Source organism: Heterodontus francisci, chromosome 12 (genome assembly GCF_036365525.1).
Source record: "Heterodontus francisci isolate sHetFra1 chromosome 12, sHetFra1.hap1, whole genome shotgun sequence".
Lineage (NCBI taxonomy): Eukaryota > Metazoa > Chordata > Chondrichthyes > Heterodontiformes > Heterodontidae > Heterodontus > Heterodontus francisci.
Window position 1 is genome coordinate 54,996,808 of NC_090382.1, and position 20,440 is coordinate 55,017,247.

General features: G+C 42.3%; 1 protein-coding gene across 2 annotated transcripts in view; it reads right to left on the reverse strand.

Moving 5' to 3' along the window:
* fbxo38 (F-box protein 38) overlaps positions 1-20,440 on the reverse strand; it is a 134,742-nt gene that overhangs the window by 39,072 nt on the left and 75,230 nt on the right. For both annotated transcript variants that reach the window (XM_068043444.1, XM_068043443.1), the window contains exons 16-19: positions 16,456-16,556; positions 15,639-15,741; positions 7,856-8,022; positions 3,681-3,826 (exon numbers count right to left, since the gene is read on the reverse strand). In XM_068043444.1, the coding sequence (XP_067899545.1) occupies positions 3,681-3,826; positions 7,856-8,022; positions 15,639-15,741; positions 16,456-16,556 (517 nt within the window). The remainder of the gene's footprint in view (positions 1-3,680; positions 3,827-7,855; positions 8,023-15,638; positions 15,742-16,455; positions 16,557-20,440) is intronic.

Sequence of the window (20,440 nt, forward strand, 5' to 3'; positions counted from 1 at the left end):
GCGATTTACTTGTACTTCTTTCAAAGTAGTATACTGTATTCGCTGCTCACAGTGTGGTCTCCTCTACATTGGGGAGACCAAGCGCAGACTGGGTGACCGCTTTGCGGAACATCTCCGCTCAGTCCGCAAGCAGGACCCTGAGCTTCCGGTTGCTTGCCATTTCAACACTCCCCCCTGCTCTCATGCTCACATCTCTGTCCTGGGATTGCTGCAGTGTTCCAGTGAACATCAACGCAAGCTCGAGGAACAGCATCTCATCTACCGATTAGGCACACTACAGCCTGCCGGACTGAACATTGAGTTCAATAATTTCAGAGCATGACAGCCCCCCATTTTACTTTCATTTTTTCTTCCTTTTTTTTTTACATTCCTTTTTACATTTTTTACAATCTTTTTTGCATTTATTTCATTTCATCTTAGTTTGTTCAGTTTGCTTACCCATTGTTTTTTTCAGGTTGTTTTTCTTCAGGTTTGCACTTGCTGCTGTTTAATATTCAGTGTATTCACACCTAATCTGTACTAATGCTTTGTCTTTCAACACACCATTAAACATATTGTTTGCCTTTTCTCCGTGACCTTTTGGTCAGCTATGTAGCCTGGTCCAATCTGCACCTTCTCCTTTGTTATCTCTTGCCCCACCCCCACCTCACTTGTTTATAATCTGTGACTTTTCTAATATTTGTTAGTTCCGAAGAAGGGTCACTAACCCGAAATGTTAACTCTGCTTCTCTTTCCACAGATGCTGCCAGACCTGCTGAGTGATTCCAGCATTTCTTGTTTTTGTTTCAGATTTCTAGCATCCGCAGTATTTTGCTTTCATTAATCACTCAACCAGGTCAGTTCTAAAATATATTAGAGAAAATTGTTGAGCATCGGGGAAGTTTGGTGCCTTTACTACTTAATCTGTTCTGCAGTTCGCAGTATATACAACAATTAAAATCTATTATAACCATATTGTTATTGCTACATTCTTCCCCGATCTCCATATTTACACAACACTACTGTCAGGAAGTTTGTTGATAACTCCAAGAGTCTTACATCCTTTGCTATTCCTTGGGTCTTCCCAGAGCACTCTTACTACTTTTCTATTGTTGCTGTAAATTTTGTTTTCTACAAATATTGCTACCTTTTTTCCTTCCCCAATCCTTTCTAAAGATCCTATAGCCTAGAATATTTGGTCTCAGTCATGCCCAACTTGTAACCAGATCCCTGTAATGGCTAATACATCATATCCTTTAAGATGAATTTGTGCTTCTGACTATGTATTTGTGTACAGAACTCTTCTTTGGTTAACGGTCCCCACCCTGCCCCGATGTTTTTCATTCTTTTTAACTAAATAATTTTTGTTCGAGATGCTTTATTTCTGTATTGGTAGTTTAAAGTGTTCTTGCTTTTTATTAGTCCTGTTGTTTATTTTTAAATCAGGTATTGTATTACTACTTCCTATAACCTTTTCTGTTCTTGGAGTATTGGTTATTACTTTTTGTAGTCTTCTCTTTGTTCTTATATTTAGGTTATTATTTCCACCTGGACCCTCCCCCCACCATTACTGGTTCAAAGTCCTTTCTAGTTCTACTTCTGCTTTACTCTAGGACCTTTGTTCTAGATGTAGCCTCTCCCAGTGGTAGTGCTTTTTTCTGTTCCAGTATTGGTGCCAGTGTGCCATGAAATGGAACTCCTTCCCACATCACTTTCAGCGACACATTTACTTTCTGGATCTGTTTATCCCTATGCCAATTAGCATATTGCTCAAGTAGTAACCCAGAGATTACCATCCTCTAGATTGCAGTTTTTAATCCAGTTCCTGACACTCTCCTGACATGACTTCTTTCTTATGTTGCTAGTTCCGAGATGGATTACGACAGGTTGGTAGGTAAATTGACCATTATAAATTGTCACTAGTATAGGTAGGTGGTAGGGAAATATAGGGACAGGTGGGGATGTTTGGTAGGAATATGGGATTAGTGTAGGATTAGTATAAATGGGTGGTTGATGGTCGGCACAGACTCGGTGGGCCGAAGGGCCTGTTTCAGTGCTGTATCTCTAATCTAATCTAATCGGTTCTTCCCTCACGCCTTCCAGGTTCCTTTTCAGCTGCTTTGATATATCCCTAACCCTTGCACCAGGCAGGCAATACACTCTCAATCCTCGCTCGCAAATGCAGAACGTACTTTCTATCCCTCTAATTATCGAATCCCCTGTAACTCTACAACCTTTCTATTCTACTCTCTCCTCCCTCTTAACACCCCACCTCACCCTCCATTTCAACGACTGAGCTGGAGTGACTTTACAGACATCTTCCACAGGTATGGCTCTCTGGGACGGTTTAACTATCCACAGATTCCCACAGTATTGACATAGTGCATGTGTTTACACTGTCGACTTTATATATTGTACAGAGTTTCTTACTAACTTCCAGAGCTAACGGATTCACCTTTAATACTAAATCAGATGGAGGAAAGTTTTTTTTAGATGTTATTTTTATTGCTCAATTTAGTCTATTGTTGCATTTTTAAAAATGTTTGTTTAGTTAAAGCTGTTGGATTTATGTCATTTCTCTATTAATTCCTATTTAAGTTTAGTAGCTCCTTAACAAATCATGCAGTTAAACATTAAAACGTGAATAAATAAATGAACATACATACATAGGATTACGTAGGACATACGGCACAGAAACAGGTCAAATCGGCCTAACCAGTCCATGCCGACGTTTATGCTCCACTCGAGACTCCTCCTATCTTTCCTCATCTAAATCTAACAGCATAACCTTCTCCCTCATATGCTTGTCCAGCCTCCCCTTAAATGCATCTATACTATTCGGTTCAAACACTCCTTGTGGCTCTCAAATCTTTTCAGCACCCTCTCCAATGCCTCTACATCCTTTTTATAATATGGTGACCAGAACTGCATGCAATACTCCAAATGTGGTTTAACCAAGGTTCTATACAGGTTTAGCATAGCTTCCTTACTTTTCAATTCTATCCCTCTAGAAATAAACCCTAGTGTTGGGTTTCCTTTTTTTTTTAACTGGCCTTGTGAACCTGTGGCGCAACTTTTAATGATTGGTATATTTGTATTCCGAGATACCTTTGTTCCTCTACCCCACCTAGATTCACACCTTCCAAGTAATGTGACCTCCCACCCCCCCCCCATTCTTACTACCAAAACATACTACCAAACACTTTGTACTTATTCCTCGTTTAGTTTACCTCATACCTCCTTCCTCTTCTGCAGTGAATTCCTAGCCTCACCAAATTCCCAGTTTTAAAGTCTTCACTCAGTTACAGCTCATTCTGCCATGTCAATGGCTCAAGATAATGTGCTCTTTTATATAACTTTCAGACACAAACCAATTTCAACTGTTCAGTAAGTCTTCAACCACATAGTACTTTATTCACCACATAGTCAGTGACCTACTTACAGCTGACAGTAAACAGTCAACTGACTTATAATTGTTTTAAGCTCAAAACTATGCTTAAATTTACTAACAATTTCTGTAGTGCTTACCTACTACCTACCCACAGTTTCTTCCCCACTCGCCAAATTCCCATTTAAAAGTCCGCAATCTGTCCCCAGCTCATTCAGCTTGAGCAACATACAAATAATAGCAATGATCTTTTTTAAAAATTGTAAATTCTTGATTTTATTGCAGTAATCTCAATTTTGTATAAAATACTTACTGATTAATATTTGCTATTGTGTCCATCCAACTACGAATGCGAACTTTGTTTCGCACATTTGGTGGGTTGCTAAACTCATGAATCATACAGATATGATAGGGGTATGGTCCACTAAACATCTTCCGCTCCAATTTTAAAGTATCAATCTGCAATGATATGAAAAGTAATTGTGTTTAAAAATAGACATACAATTTCAATTATCAATAATTGTTTTAAAAAACATTTATAAACCACAAGTCAACATTCTACCTTTCAATTTAAAAAAGGAAAACTCCTTTTCTTATTTACACATAATAAACTTAGTAGAAAATATATATCTTAGGATTTCTTGAGCATTTCCCATTAAAGGGACACAAAGGAAAGGATGAAACCTGCTGTTGAAGCCAGGGGAGAGAAAGGGCAAAGTGATTTTTTAGCCCTCATTTGGACAAAATTTGCATCCTTTTCTTAACCTATAAAAATGAAAGTATTTATGAGCTGAAAAATTTTCAATCCAAGAATACAGCACTAAAAATTTAAATCGCTGAAAACACACAGCAGCATCAAGCAGATGCTGCCAGACCTGCTGAGTGTTTTCAGAATATTGTGGTGGCTGGAGTTTTACACCTCCACAAAGAGCAGAAAGGTTGGGGGGGGGGGGGGGGGGGGGGGAGTGTAAAATAGAGCAGGGGGCTCGGGGGGCCTCTCTTGACTCACTCCCGCCTCCGCCATTTTACATGGGGCGATGGCAGCGAAAAACAGCCCACATGCCCCAGGCCAATCAAGGCCCTTAGATGGCCAGTTAACAACTATTTAAGGGCCTCCGCCCGCCACCATGGGAATTTTACCATTGCCAATTGGGCGGCCCAGGCCTGAGAAAAGCCACCTGTAAAAAGTAGGCAGCCTCCTGATCAGGCACCACGTGTCCGACGGAGTGCAGTCCCCGATGCCCCAACCACCCCCAATGCCCAACACACCCCCCGCACCTCCCCCCAATTAACCCTCTTGCCTCGCCGGGGCTCGACCAATCACCCCCGGCAAGGCCCCAAAAACTCACCTCTTTTGCCGGGACGACCTTCCTCTTCAGCTTGAAGCTGGGTTGCAATCCCTGCAGTGGCCAACGCTCCTGGTGGCGCTGCTGGGACTAAGAGCTGTCGGCCTGCATTGGCCGGCAGCTGCATTAGGCAGAACGTCCTGCCTCAATGAGGTAGAAGTCTCACCTCAGACCAAAGAAGAGCCTGGGGACCGTAAAATGCAGTTTGGACCCGCAGGCTTGGCGGAAGCGGGATCGCCACCGATTTTTCGGTCGGTGGACGGCTCCCATCCGATGAGAGTAAAAGTCCAACTGATGTGTCAGATCTCTAGCAGCTTTTGTAATTTGTTCATTCATGGAATGTGAGCATCACTGGCAAGGCCAGCATTTAATGACGATCCATAATTGCCCTCAAGAGGATGGTGGTAGCCACTTTTTTGAACCACTGAAATTTGTGTGGTGCAGATAGTCCCACAGTGCTATTAGATAGGGAGTTCCGGGGCAGCGACGATGAAAGAATAGCAATATATTTCCAAGTCAGGATGCTGTTGAACTCGGAGGGATATATCTAGGTGGTGTTTCCATGCGCCTGCTGCTCTTACCCTTCGAGGTGCAGGTTTGGGAAAGGCTGAAGAAATTTTAGCCACTTGCTGCTGTGCATCTTGTAGATGGTGCACCAGTGATGGAGTGGTGAATGTTTTTAAGGTGGTAGATGGGGGCGGGGGGGGGGGGTGCCAATCCAGCGGGCTGCTTAGTCCAGGATGGCGTCGAGCTTTGAGTTTTGCTGGGGCTGCATTCAGACAGGCAAGCAGAATGCATTCCATCGCACTCCTGATTCATGCCTTGTGGGTGTTGGAAAAGCTTTGGAACTCAGGAGTTGAGTCACTTGTCACAGAGGCCCGTTGTCACGCAGGCCTCCACTTGCCAAGAATGAGGCATATTAACTTCACCACATGAACATTAAATTTCAAATTGTTGCTGGGAAGAGGAGAAGGCCTGTTACAAGGGGTTGCCAGGCCCCTGGCTGGAAAGATATTTTTGCATTTTAACAGTCAGTGCTTGTAGACAAAGGAGCTATTCCCTGCTCCAATTCAATCCACAAACAGATGTGGTCAGACCAGTTAGTCGCATGACTGACTGGCTGATGCAGAGTGTTTGAACTGGCAGAAAGCAGAATGCTCCTGGACTGAGTCAGACCTCCTCCCCTCCTGTCTGCTCCCATCTCTTTCTCACAGAACTCCAAAAACTGACTGAAGACACATGAATCCCAAGAGATAAAAGTCTCCTGTTTGACATATTAATGACATAGCCCACACACCTTAATATATCACATACCACCCTATATGCTTAATCCCCACATATAGCCCTTCCACATCTATCTAACAGATACTATGCTTAATCCTCCTTAATCTATATAGCACTATATCATAACATACTATGCATAATACTCATTAATATGCTATCCACTACACCATTACATTTATATTATTAGCCCCCATAAAGCTATAATCAATAATTTCAGAGCATCAAAATTTTCATTCCACAATTTTCTAATCTTAAAAATGAATGTGGGTTGGTAAGAAATCCGTATCCCGCTATTTAACTGAAAAAATTGTTCAGTTTGTGGCACTGCACTTGAGTAACGAGGGCGGCACAGTGGCGCAGTGGTTAGCACCGCAGCCTCACAGCTCCAGGGACCCGGGTTCGATTCCTGGTACTGCCTGTGTGGAGTTTGCAAGTTCTCCCTGTGCCTGCGTGGGTTTTCTCCGGGTGCTCCGGTTTCCTCCCACAAGCCAAAAGACTTGCAGGTTGATAGGTAAATTGGCCATTATAAATTGTCACTAGTATAGGTAGGTGGTAGGGAAATATAGGAACAGGTGGGGATGTTTGGTAGGAATATGGGATTAGTGTAGGATTAGTATAAATGGGTGGTTGATGTTCGGCACAGACTCGGTGGGCCAAAGGGCCTGTTTCAGTGCTGTATCTCTAATCTAATCTAATCTAATCCCCAATAATTGATTAAACCTGGCATCTGATTACTGCTTGGGATTCTTTAATCCTTGACCGTATCAAGAATGATTTTACTCTAGTTCCCTTAATTTCCATATCGCCTTTGATCGTCTCAAGATTTCCAGTCCTCCCAGTTTTTTAAAATTTCTGTATGAAGCCATCGCTATGCCGTAGGAGGGCTGATCATAGACATAAAAGTAAATTTGAGCCTCCCTCGACACATCTTTAATAATACCCATTTCTAGTCATTCAGGGAGTTGTGCTGTATAACTCTATGACTCTAAGGTTTAAGAATAATACTGGGCCCCAATGAAAAGCACGATCAACCTACAAAAGGACAGTGAGCTTGGAGAATCATAACAACCAACCTTCAGACATTGCCTCAAACCTTTCCACTTTAATTTTTCTTCTGCTCTTTTCTGTCTCTATTTGCACGTGTGTACCGCGTATGCATGCTAGCGTGGGTGAATCGTGTATCCGTAGGCATCAACCGAATTACAGTTTATGTTTAATAAAATTTCACCTTTCTTCCTTAAACCTAAGAAAGCCTGTTTGTGCTCATTTCCTTACCTTATAATTGGAAAGTGGTGAACAAGGATTCACCAAGGGGGAACTAAAAACAGTGCGTTTAAAATTAAACCGTTACAGTAAGACCAGGTGAAGGCTGAAAGAGAACCCTAGACCTCTTTCTCATCTGGTTGTAACACCGTAATCTACTCATAGCCACAGCATTTAGGTGGCTAAGTTTAAGTTATGTAGCTGGTCCAGTTAAGTTTCTGGCCCAGGATGTTTTGGAATACAGCAGCTCATTCAGAGATGACATAGGCACAGCCAGAAAAACCTCTTTCTGTTCTGTAGGCTTGCAGCTTGTCTCAATACTGTAGCTCCAATGACATTTTTCAGCTGGAAGTGGGGCAAAGAAAGTAATGAAGCAAATTCTCTTCAGTTCCCAGGCTTCAACAATGTGGATATAGAGGATCCGAAATGAAAATCTGGAACACATTACCTTAAGAGTGGGACATACACAAGTTAATGCCACTTACTAAATTAACTACTGATGATCTATTAAAATATTATGGAAATTAAAGGTAACTTTTTAATGGAGCTTACAATGAAAGTTGACTGCACTTCAAAAATAACTACACTCATTCACCTGCTGCATTGGCCGGAGATAAATGATACGATTCCTTTCGGGAGGCATTTGTAAAATCTGGTCAAGGACTTGTTCAATGTTGAGCTTCCGACACTGCACATAGTCAAATCGGTTTACAAATGGTGCATTCTCCACCTTTAGGTGTTTTAGTACCCTGCATCGAGTTGCTTAAAAAAAAACAAACTAGCATTTACTTATTCAATCACAACTGTTGTCTAAAGGATTTAGGGAATAGAATGAAATCAATTAAATATTCAGATCAGTAGATACAAAAGTGAGCACAAAAGCACAGCTTAATTCAGTGCACATTGCATTTCCAGTTTGGAGAACTCATTTGTAATGGGGCACTATTGATATAACATAATTGCAAAGAAACATCAAGACTATGATATATTTTCACCAAAAATCGAAGTTCACAGTTTGTTTACAAATTCAACTGCAGCACGTTATTTTTGAAGCTGTTCTTCCTTCAGCAACTTCAATTTACATTAAATTGCATTTAAAAGTATCTTAAAAAAAATAAACATTTCTCAAGTTACCTCACTGAGGCCCAACAAGAAAAAACTGAGTGCAAAGCTAAAGGAGGAGATATTAAGACTTGGTGAAAGAGATGGGTTTAATCTTAAAAGAGGAAATGAGCTAGAGAGGCAGAAAGGACTAGGGAGGCAAGTCAAGAGCGTGGGACTGCATGACCGAAGGTCCAGCCAGCAATAGTGGGGTGAAAATACACAGGAAGCCAGAATTGGGGGAATGAAGGCCTCAGGGGTTGGGGGAAGAGAGGGGGTGTGGGGCTGGAGAAGGCTACAGATTTAAGGAGAGCGAAAACCATTAAAGAATTTACATATTGTTTGTTCATGGGATGTGGCTAAACGCTGGCAGGCTCAGTATTTATTGACCATCTCTAATACCTGTTGGGTAAGGAGTTCTAGAATTTTTATCCAGTGACAATAAAGGAAGAGATATATTTCCAAGTCAGGATGGTGTGCAACTTGGAAGGTACTTGCAGATGGTGGTGTTCCCATGCACTTGCTGCCTTTGTCCTTTTAGGTCGTAGAGGATTTGAGAGGTGCTGAAGAAGCCTTGGCAAGTTGCTGCAGTGCACCTTGTAGATGGTACACTCTGCTGCCACTGTGCAATCATGGTGGAGGGAGTGAATGTTTAAGGTGGTGGAGGATGGTGTGCCAATCAAGCAGCCTGCTTTGTCTTGATAGTGCATCTGCACTCATCCAGGCAAGTTAACAGTAATCCATCACACCCCTGACTTGTGCCTTGTAGATGGTGACAAGGCTTTGGGGAGTCAGGAGCTGAGTTACTCACTGCAGAATACCCAGCCTCTGACCTGCTTTTGTAGCCACGGTATTTATGTGGCTAGTCCAGTTAAGTTTCTGGTCAAAGATGACCCCCCCAGTATGTTGATAGTGGGGAAATTGAAGGTTACTGATGAAGCAGCCACAGATGGTTGGGCCCAGGACACTACCCTGAGGAGCTCCTGCAGCAATGTCCTGGCCCTGAGATGACTGGCCTATAACAACCACAACCATCTTCCTTTGTGCTAGGTATGACTTAACCAATGGAGCTTCCCCGGTTTCCAATGATTTCAATTTTGCTAGGGCTCAATTCCACATGCAGCAAAACCTGGACAACATTCAGGCTTGGGCTGATAAGTGGCAAGGTGCAAGTAACATTTGCACCACACAAATGGCAAGCAATGACCTTCTCCCGCAAGAGGGGCAAGGACTGCTTCGTTATCTGAGCAGTAATGAATGGTACTGAACACTGTAATCATCACTAAACATCCCCACAGCTGACCTTATATTTAAGAGTGAGTAACTGATGAAAAAAAAAGTGTACACTTTTTGGGATTTTCTTCTCCCTGCTGCTTTCACATGCGTTCAAATCCTCTGAAGAAGGAATTTTCCTCCACACAAGATCAGGGGGCAGGTTGTTCAACCTTGCCCGTCTAAGAGCGAAGTCCAAAGTACGGAAAGTCCTCATCAGAGAACTCCTCTTTGCTGACGATGCTGCTTTAACATCTCACACTGAAGAATGCCTGCAGAGTCTCATCGACAGGTTTGCGTCTGCCTGCAATGAATTTGGCCTAACCATCAGCCTCAAGAAAACGAACATCATGGGGCAGGATGTCAGAAATGCTCCATCCATCAATATTGGCGACCACGCTCTGGAAGTGGTTCAAGAGTTCACCTACCTAGGCTCAACTATCACCAGTAACCTGTCTCTAGATGCAGAAATCAACAAGCGCATGGGTAAGGCTTCCACTGCTATGTCCAGACTGGCCAAGAGAGTGTGGGAAAATGGCGCACTGACACGGAACACAAAAGTCCGAGTGTATCAGGCCTGTGTCCTCAGTACCTTGCTCTACGGCAGCGAGGCCTGGACAACGTATGCCAGCCAAGAGCGACGTCTCAATTCATTCCATCTTCGCTGCCTTCGGAGAATACTTGGCATCAGGTGGCAGGACTATATCTCCAACACAGAAGTCCTTGAAGCGGCCAACACCCCCAGCTTATACACACTACTGAGTCAGCGGCGCTTGAGATGGCTTGGCCATGTGAGCCGCATGGAAGATGGCAGGATCCCCAAAGACACATTGTACAGCGAGCTCGCCACTGGTATCAGACCCACCGGCCGTCCATGTCTCCGTTATAAAGACGTCTGCAAACGCGACATGAAATCGTGTGACATTGATCACAAGTCATGGGAGTCAGTTGCCAGCATTCGCCAGAGCTGGCGGGCAGCCATAAAGACAGGGCTAAATTGTGGCGAGTCGAAGAGACTTAGTAGTTGGCAGGAAAAAAGACAGAGGCGCAAGGGGAGAGCCAACTGTGCAACAGCCCCAACAAACAAATTTCTCTGCAGCACCTGTGGAAGAGCCTGTCACTCCAGAATTGGCCTTTATAGCCACTCCAGGCGCTGCTTCACAAACCACTGACCACCTCCAGGCGCGTATCCATTGTCTCTCGAGATAAGGAGGCCCAAAAGAACTGATGAAGCAGTTGAAGATGGTTAGGCCTAAGACACGGCCCTGGGAAACTGTTGAGGCAATGTCCTGGGCTGAGATGTCGGGCTTCCAACAACCACAATCACCTTCCTTCGTGCTAGGTATGACTTCAGCCAGTTGGCAGCTTTCTGACAAATTCCCACTGACTTCAATTTTATTAGGACTTCTTGATGCTACACTTAGTCAAATGCTGCCATGATGTCAAGGACAGCCACCTGCACCTCACTTTTGGAATTCAGCTTGTGTCCATGTTTGGACCAAGGCTGTAATGAGGTTTGGAGCCAAGTAGTCCTGGCAGAACCCAAACTGAGCATTGGTGAGCAATTTATTATTTGACAGCACTGTTGATGACAGTGAATAGATAAGGGAGAACCAGTGGATGTGGTGCATTTGGACTTTCAAAAGGCTTTCGATAAGGTCCCACATAAGAGATTAGCGTGCAAAATTAAAGCACATGGGATTGGGGATAAGGTACTGACATGGATAGAGAACTGGTTGGCAGACAGGAAACAAAGAGTAGGAATAAACGGGTCTTTTTCTGAGTGGCAGGCAGTGACTAGTGGGGTACCGCAGGGATCAGTGCTAGGACCCCAGCTATTCACAATATAGATTATTGATATAGATGAGTGAATTAAATGTAATATATGCAAGTTTGCAGACGATACAAAGCTGGGTGGGAGTGTGAGCTGTGAGGAAGATGCAGAGAAACTCCAGCGTGATTTGGACATTTTGAATGAGTGGGCAAATACAGTATAATGTGGATAAATGTGAGGTTATCCACTTTGGTGGCAAAAACAGAAAGGCAGATTGTCTGAACAGCGAGAGGTTGGGAAAGGGGGAGGTGAAACGAGACCGGAGTGTCCTTGTGCACCAGTTGCTGAAAGTAAACAAGCAGGTGCAGTAGGCAGTTAAGGCGGCAAATGGTATGCTGGCCTTCACAGCGAGAGGATTAGAGTACAGGAGCAAGGATGTCTTGCTACAATTATACAAGGCCTTGGTGAGACCACATCTGGAGTATTGTGTGCAGTTTTGGTCTCCTTATCTGAGGAAGGATGTTCTTGCTATGGTTCACCAGACTGATTCCTGGGATGGTAGGAATGATGTATGAAGAGAGATTGGGTCGATTAGGCTTGTACTCGCTAGAGTTTAGAAGCATGAGAGGGGATCTCATAGAAACACACAAAATTCTAACAGGACTGGACAGACTAGATGCAGGAAGGATGTTCCCGATGGCGGGGGAGTCCAGGACCAGGGGTCACAGTCTAAGGATAAGGGGTAAGCCATTTAGGACTGAGATGAGGAGGGATTTCTTCACCCAGAGAGTGGTGAACCTGTGAAATTCTCTACCACAGAAAGCAGTTGAGGCCAAATCATTAAATATATTCAAGAAAGAGTTAGATATAATTTTTAGGGCTAAAGGGATCAAGGGATACGGGGAGAAAGAGGGAACAGGGTACTGAGTTTGGATGATCATCCATGATTGCATTGAATGGCGGTGCAGGCTCGAAGGGCCGAATGGCTTACTCCTGTTCCCATTTTTCTATGTTTCTATGACACTTTTCAGCACTTTGCTGATGATTGAGAGTAGACTGATGGAGCGTAATTGGCCAGATTGGATTTGTCCTGCATTTTGTGAACAGTACATACTTGGTCAATTTTCCACTTCGTCAGGTAATGCCAGTGTTGTAAATGTAGTGGAACAGCTTGGTTAGAGGCACACCTTTTTCGGGAGCACAAGTCTTCAGCTCTACAATTGGGATGTTTCTGGGGTCCAAAGTCTTTGTTTTATCAAGTGTACTCATTCATTTCTGTATATCACATGGAGTGAATCAAATCAAATTGCCTGAAATCGGGATTCTGTGTCGTTGGGGACCTCAGGAGGAGGCAGAGATGGATTATCCAACCGGCACTTCTGCCTGAAGATGGTTGCAAGCACTTCAGGCATGATCTTTTGCACTCACCTGCTGGGCTCCGCCATCATTGAGGATGTGCATGGAGCCTTCTCCTCCATTTAGCTGTTTAACAGCCTACCCCCATTCACCATTGGATGTGACAGAACTGCAGAGCTTTGATCTGATCCATTGGTTGCGGGATCACTTAGCTGTGTCTATGGAATGCTGCTTCTGCTGTTTAGCATGCATGTAGTCCTGTTTTATAGTTTCGTCAGGTTGGCACCTCATATTTGGGTATGCCTGGTGCTATTCCTGGCATGCTCTTCTATATTCCTCATTGAACTAGGATTGATCTCCTAGTTTGATGGTAATAGTAGAATGAGGGATATGCCAGGCCATGAAGTCAGATTGTGCTGTTGCCAATGGCTCTCAGTGCCTCATGATGCCCTATTCTGAGCTGCCAGTTCTGTTCATTTTTTTCCATTTAGTACAGCAGTAGTGCCAGGTAACACAATGGAGGGAGCCCTCAGCATGAAGACAAGATTGTCTTCACAAGGGCATTCTTACCAATACTGTCATGGGAAGATGCATCTGGCATGGTAGATTGGTGAGGATGAGGTCAATTAGGGCTTTAACTCATATTGGTGTTCTCACCACCTGCCAGAGTAGCGCTACTGAGCCACTCAGTGATGGATATTGAAGTCCCCAACAAAGAATACATTCTGTGCCCTTGCTACCTTCAGTGCTTCTTCCCAGTGATGTTCCAACATGGGGGAGTACTGATTCATCAGCTGAGAGGGGGCAGTGGATGGCAATTAGCAAGAGGTTTCCATGTCAATGTTTGACCAGATGCCATGAAGTTTCATTGGGCCTTAGTCAATGTTGAGGAGTTCCAGAGCAATTCACTCTCGAATGTATACCAATGTGCAACCACCTTTGGTGGTCTGCCCTGTCCGTGAGACAGGACACACTCAGGGATGGTGATGGAAGGGCGCTGGCTGAAGGGTGTGATTCTGAGAGTATGCAATATCAGGCTGTTGCTGACAAGTCCCCAGATGTTAGTGCAAAGGACTTTGCAGTTTGACTAGGATGTGTGCCTTTGTTGTATCAGGTGCCTGGGTCGATGCCGGGTCCTCTGTACAATTTTAGCCTGATTAGACTTTTCTATTGCGGTTTGATACAACTGGGTGGCTTGCTAGGCCATTTCAGAGGATAGTTAAGAGTTCAGTTATATTGCTGTAGGCCAGTCTGGGTAAGGACAGCAGATTTCCTTCCCTAAAGGACATTAGTGAGCCAGATAGGTTTTTACAATCCGATAGTTCCATGATCATTACTTATAATAGCTTTTTATTCCAGATCTTTTTAAATTTGACTGAATTTAAATTCATCTACTTCCAAGGTGGGATTTAAACTCACGTATCCAGATTAGTCCAGGCATCTGGATTACGAGTCCAGTAACAAACAATTTAAACATGAGCACGAGAACTTTAAATTTCCTATGTTGGGGGACTGAGAACCAATGTAGATCCAGAAGAGGTGCAATAGAAGGGCAGCAAAGATTTTGATGAGCTAAGGCCTTTCAGAGGGAGGAAGATGGGAGGCTGACAAATCACATAGTGGAATTTGGAAATGACTAAATGAGGGTTTCGGCAGCAAATAATGATGGAGAGGAGAGGGGAGAAGCAGGTGATGTTACACAGATGGAAGTAAGCAGTTTGTGATGGAGAAGATAGGGATCAGATGCTCAGCTCAGGGTCAATTAGGGTAACGAGGTTCCAAACAGTGATTCAAACTAGAAAGTGGCCAGAAACAGAGATGGGACTTTGGTTTAACATCTCAGCCAAAAGACATGCAGCAGTCTTTCAGTACTACACTGAAATGTCAGCCTAGATTATGTGCTCAAGTCTCTGTAGGGGCAGTATTGTACTGCCCGACACATGACTCCATATAACTTCAATTCTTCGCCATTGCATTTTCCCTGTCTTGTACACGAGTTACTTTTTTTTTTACAAAATTTTAATTTTCAAGATGAGAAGTGCAGTAGCAAAACAAATTAGAACAGTAAAAATATTGTGCCATGTTTGATAGTCTTCTATGCTCTCTTAGCTCTCAAATTTGGTTGTGCTGTTGAGAACAGAGCAGAGACCGGGATCCTATGAGATTAAAAAAAAATCATTTTTGGTATATGGACACCACTGGCGAGGTCAGATTGCCCATCAGTGTTTATCCTCGAGTAGGTGTTCTTAAACAGCTGCAATTAATGCTGTCCTATAAATATAAGATAGTCACTAATACATTCAATGAGAAACTTCTTTACTCAGTGGTTAGAATGTGGAACTTGTCATAGTTGCGGTGAACAGCATACATGCATTCAAGGGGAAAGCTAGATCAGTACATGAGGGCGCAGGAAATAGAAAGGTACGTTGATAGGATGAGATGAACTAAGATGAAAGGAGACTTGTTTGAAGTATTGTACTGTAAATACTTAATAATTTGGGCCTGATTTTAACTCTGCAAATGGGTAGGCTTTAAATGAATTAAAATCTCATCCTATGTACAGTACTCAGACAATGCTGTTAGCTAGGAATTACCATGATATTGACCCAGTGACAATGATATTACAGTCTTTATTTAATATTGTGCTCCATTTTTACAATGTTGCCAGCCATTGTGAAGCGGTTAGCCAGTTTTTTGAAATTTTGTACATTGAATTTATATCAATCATGCCTTCCATTGCTTTCCCACTCTGGTCAGTGAATAATACCATCAGGATATTTCACTGTGTTAAAGACACTTTATATGCATAAGGTATTCAATAGGTTTCCCAGTGCGATGATATGATGAATTTGTCAAAAATAGTTCAAATACTTACCATGGATAAACATCATTTTCGGACAATCTCTGAGTACTAAATCTGTAATTCCACAATTTGTAAGTGTAATCCCAACCAAATTTTTGGACTTCAGGTTAAGAACCTGTAATACATAGTGCAGGTTAATTATTTAGGAAGGCAATAATGGAACTTTTTTAAAATTAAAAAACTACTTCAAAAAAAATCGCAATTTACCATAGGCTCTGGAAACCACCCATGCCACAGACTACAAAATAAAAATGTAGTTTGGATAATATATAGCTTGCCCAATAGCTCAAGGAGAAGCTGAGCTATCCAGCGTAAGATGATTCCAGATCTATGCTGAATCAGCCAATCTCATCCAAAGTGGGTGACATGGGTGCTAAAATTATTTTTTTTAAGGAGAGAAAAGGGGGGAAAATTGATTCTTATTTCTGATTATTATCCAACATCTCCTGTTGAAAGTGTACATGGAAACTGGTGAGGACTGTGATGTCTCATGTGATCACATAGCCTATTGACAATCATTTTTAAGGCTCACACATGAGAAATGGCCACAAAGCCATAATGCCAGAGGACACCCATAGAAATCCAGCAATGAGACAATGCAAGCAGATGAGCTGTGAAGAAGGTATGAAGAGGAAGAAAGCAACCATAAAAAAGAGATTTGGGAATTCTTGTAACTGCAGTTAAAAATGTACCAATGAAAATGATTTATTCAAATGAGCAGTTTATCTGGAAGAACTTGCAGTGAATGCTTCTTCATGTTTTAATTTTTCCCACCACATTAATAGCAATGTTGAAAGAAAATTTTTTTTCTAGAAATTTCATGTTTCACCTGGACATGATCATCCTCAATGACAGGATCACTAGTGCTTGTGGATTTATCTGCTGTTCGCTTCCGTTTGACAGATTGCCTGGGCTTGGGTTTAGAAATATCTGGAAAATAAACAATTTATAGGAGTAAGCAGGAATTGAAAATTGTTAAAACAAACAAAAAATGCAGATTGGAACAATTTTAATGACACTGCATTTTGGAGAAAATCAAAAACAGGACCAGGGCTGGTACTGTACAAAGCAAGCTATCACTTCATGCACATCTGGGTCAATCCAAATTTAAAGTTATTACAAGAAGAAATGCTTTTCCGGATTAAGTCTTTATTCAGGCCTTCTCCCTGCATCAAAACAAGGAAACATCTGCTTCCCTCAACAAAATGCTGGGTTCCAATTCTTTGTACCATGCATCCACATCTCTGCACAGATGAGGGTACACAAATTACAGGCAGCTGAGATAGTGGGCTGTTCATCCATAGAACCAGTCATAAGTAATTAATGGTGCTACAAAATTAGCAATGCAGAAGCACCATTAGACCAGAGAAGAATATTTTTCATCTTTACTGCCGAAGACAAAGCTGCTGTCTAACATGTAGTATAGCTGAAAATGGATAAAACACATTACCAAGATTGGCAATTTGACATGGCAACCAGTCCAGGTTTCAATCTGCAATACATAAATCTTATACATCAGGTTAATTTCGTGAAAGGTAATTCTATATTGTCTAGTATGTCTATAAACAACAAGAACTTCTCATGTGCTCCAGTTATCTTTTAATAAAAGTAAGACAACACAGAACAAAACAGCCAATCAGCCATTAAGATCTTGTAGATCCTGTTATGACAATCCAGGAAGACTTCAGGTCCAATAGTATACCAATTTTTTCACAGATACAGCAAACAGTATACAGACTGAAAAAAAAACTGCTAACACTACTGACATTTATTCACGTTCAAACAAAAAAGCAATTCATTAGTTGCTATTGGGGGGTGGGGAAGCATGGACTCAAGCATCATCAGAACTTTCTTTAGACTAAGGTAATAAAAGATATAAAGGCTTCAGAGATCATAAGAAACCACTTGCTAACTGCAGTTACTGCATTCATTGTTTTTACATCAATCACAAATCATTTTTGTATACCAACGAAGCTTTTAAACTTCACATGGTATTATTAGTGATGAGCAATATTCCCACTTACTACCCTGTCAATATCAAATATTTCCAGGTAGCACAAGTTGGAAAAATTCTTCTCTAAATGTATCTTATCCCAAACTTTCTCAACTCTGCCAGTACAATGTCTGCATTCCTCACGACAGCTATTTGTGTCTTCTTGAATATTCCTGTACATGGGAAGTTTTCTGCTGTGGAACTACTGGGAACGAAATTAAGGGTGTATTTACAGTGCACTTAGATATATAGTTACAGTTTGGATTCCAGCCAGGCAGAATCAAATTTACATTGTTTGGATTCTGCCTGGTTGGAACTTACCTGCCTTATTTTGGAGAAAATTCTGCATACAACCCTGGACACAACATGTGCAGAGCTCTTCTCCCATAGTTAGAAATTTGCATTTTTAAGATATCTGGGAGGGGAGAAGGTCTGCTCTCTAACCATTTAAATTCAGATAAAACAGATTTAAAAAGTTGCAGAGGGGATCCAACAAACAGTAGACTTTCAATGCAATGCATCCATACTACGCACTGAATTCACTTAAGTGCTATCGGGGTTTGTCAGGGGGTGGGTGGAGGAGGAGGGGAGAAGCCCAAGCTTAACATGATTTAGTACTATAAAAAAAAGCACAGGCTAGTTAACATGCAATGTACAAATTATACGAACACTTTTGTCTAATTCAAGTGATTTTGGTTGCATATTGAGGTGACACTGCATAACGAGGGCGGCACAGTGGCGCAGTGGTTAGCACCGCAGCCTCACAGCTCCAGGGACCCAGGTTCGATTCTGGGTACTGCCTGTGTGGAGTTTGCAAGTTCTCCGGGTGCTCCGGTTTCCTCCCACAAGCCAAAAGACTTGCAGGTTGATAGGTAAATTGGCCATTATAAATTGTCACTAGTATAGGTAGGTGGTAGGGAAATATAGGGACAGGTGGGGATGTTTGGTAGGAATATGGGATTAGTGTAGGATTAGTATAAATGGGTGGTTGATGTTCGGCACAGACTCGGTGGGCCGAAGGGCCTGTTTCAGTGCTGTATCTCTAATCTAAAAAAAGTCTAAATAAGAATTGGATAGGTGATATGACTGTAGACTACTGCAAGTGTAACAGCTACAAAACTATCAGCAAGATATTTTATATTTAGAGATACAGCACTGAAACAGGCCCTTCGGCCCACCGAGTCTGTGCCGACCAACAACCACCCATTTGTACTAATCCTAAATTAATCTCATATTCTCTACCACATCCCCACCATTCTCCTACCACCTACCTACACTAGGGGCAATTTTACAATGGCCAATTTACCTATCAACGTGCAAGTCTTTGGCTGTGGGAGGAAACCAGAGCACCTGGCGGAAATCCACACGGTCACAGAGAGAACTTGCAAACTCTGCACAGGCAGTACCCAGAACTGAACCCGGGTCGCTGGAGCTGTGAGGCTGCGGTGCTAACCACTGCGCCACTGTGCCGCCCAAAGATGTAGGAACACAGGCTGCAGTGTAAAACTTTTTAAAATTGTTTTAATGCAGCAGAGCACAGACACTCCTAATCACTCCATTAAAATTAATCTGCGTTCAGAAGCTGGTGTGTAGAGCTCTGCACCCGCATGTAATATAACTGGTTCCCGACAATATCTTACCCAAGAACAGTGCAGAATCAATTCATAAATGTGATGTGGCTGTTTATTTATGGATGCCCTAACTTAAACACACCCAAGTCTTATTTGAAACATTCATTAATCAGTTTGCCAATTTGCTTTGCCTAGTTCATATCTGACTGTCTTGGATTCAAAGCTTACTAGAAGATTCAGTGATCTAGCTATAGGTTTAAGGACTCCCAACATGGTATAAATGGATGAAAATTAATAAAGCAAAAATTTGGATATCTAAAACAAAAGAACTAAAAATAATGCAAGGAAAGCCAGCTACAGAAACAGAAAGTTTTAGATATCACCCTTCACTTCAACCAAACACTAACCTTGTTTCTTTTTCACATGTTGACTTATCTACTATACATTTCCAATATATGTTTTAATTTTAATTTAAGTACTTTTTGAGTGTGACACCAGAGTAAACCTTTGTTTACATGCACACTGTTTATGTACATCTGAACAAAACACTGAAGTGCATCTTGAACCAAGAGGCTGAGGAACCTATCTACTGGATAGCAATGAAGCCAGGGCCAAAATTACAGCTGGGGCAGGACACCATCACTTGGGCTGGCACAAGTGCCTTTCCCATCCCACTTCCACAGGCACAAATGTCCAACAGAAAGCCCAAGGCGAAGAATCAAAGAGTTATGAGCTAAATTTAGCTGAAGAAACAACTTCATAGTTGGGAGTTGTTGCTTTACGGAATGGATTCCCACCTTCTGCAGTAAATGACTTAGTTGAATTATTGAGATATCAGCTTTAGAAGGAAACTTGCACAGCTCTGCCCAATTATGCATAGTTCTGCCCCCATACTAAGTGAAAGAAAAGACAGGGCTGAATAGGCTTTTCCCTTTGTGGCTGTTACTTCTTTCATCACACTCCTCCTCTCTCGCAATACCCTTCTAAATCATTGACAAATTCACAAGCAATGTCAAAGCCGTTCTTCACTCACCACACGAGATTTGCATGAGCCGCCTGCAGGAGACTGTTCCAGTTTTCCCACATTAAAATTGCATGGCTGAAAGTGAGGACTCTGGAGCAAATAATGTGTTTCCTTTCATTCAATAGTGCTGTTTGATGCAGCTCTACTGCACTCTCAAGTTTTAGTCTTACTTTCTCTAGTGATGACAGATGTGGTGACGAAAACAAAAAGCAGCTATGTTGCCATA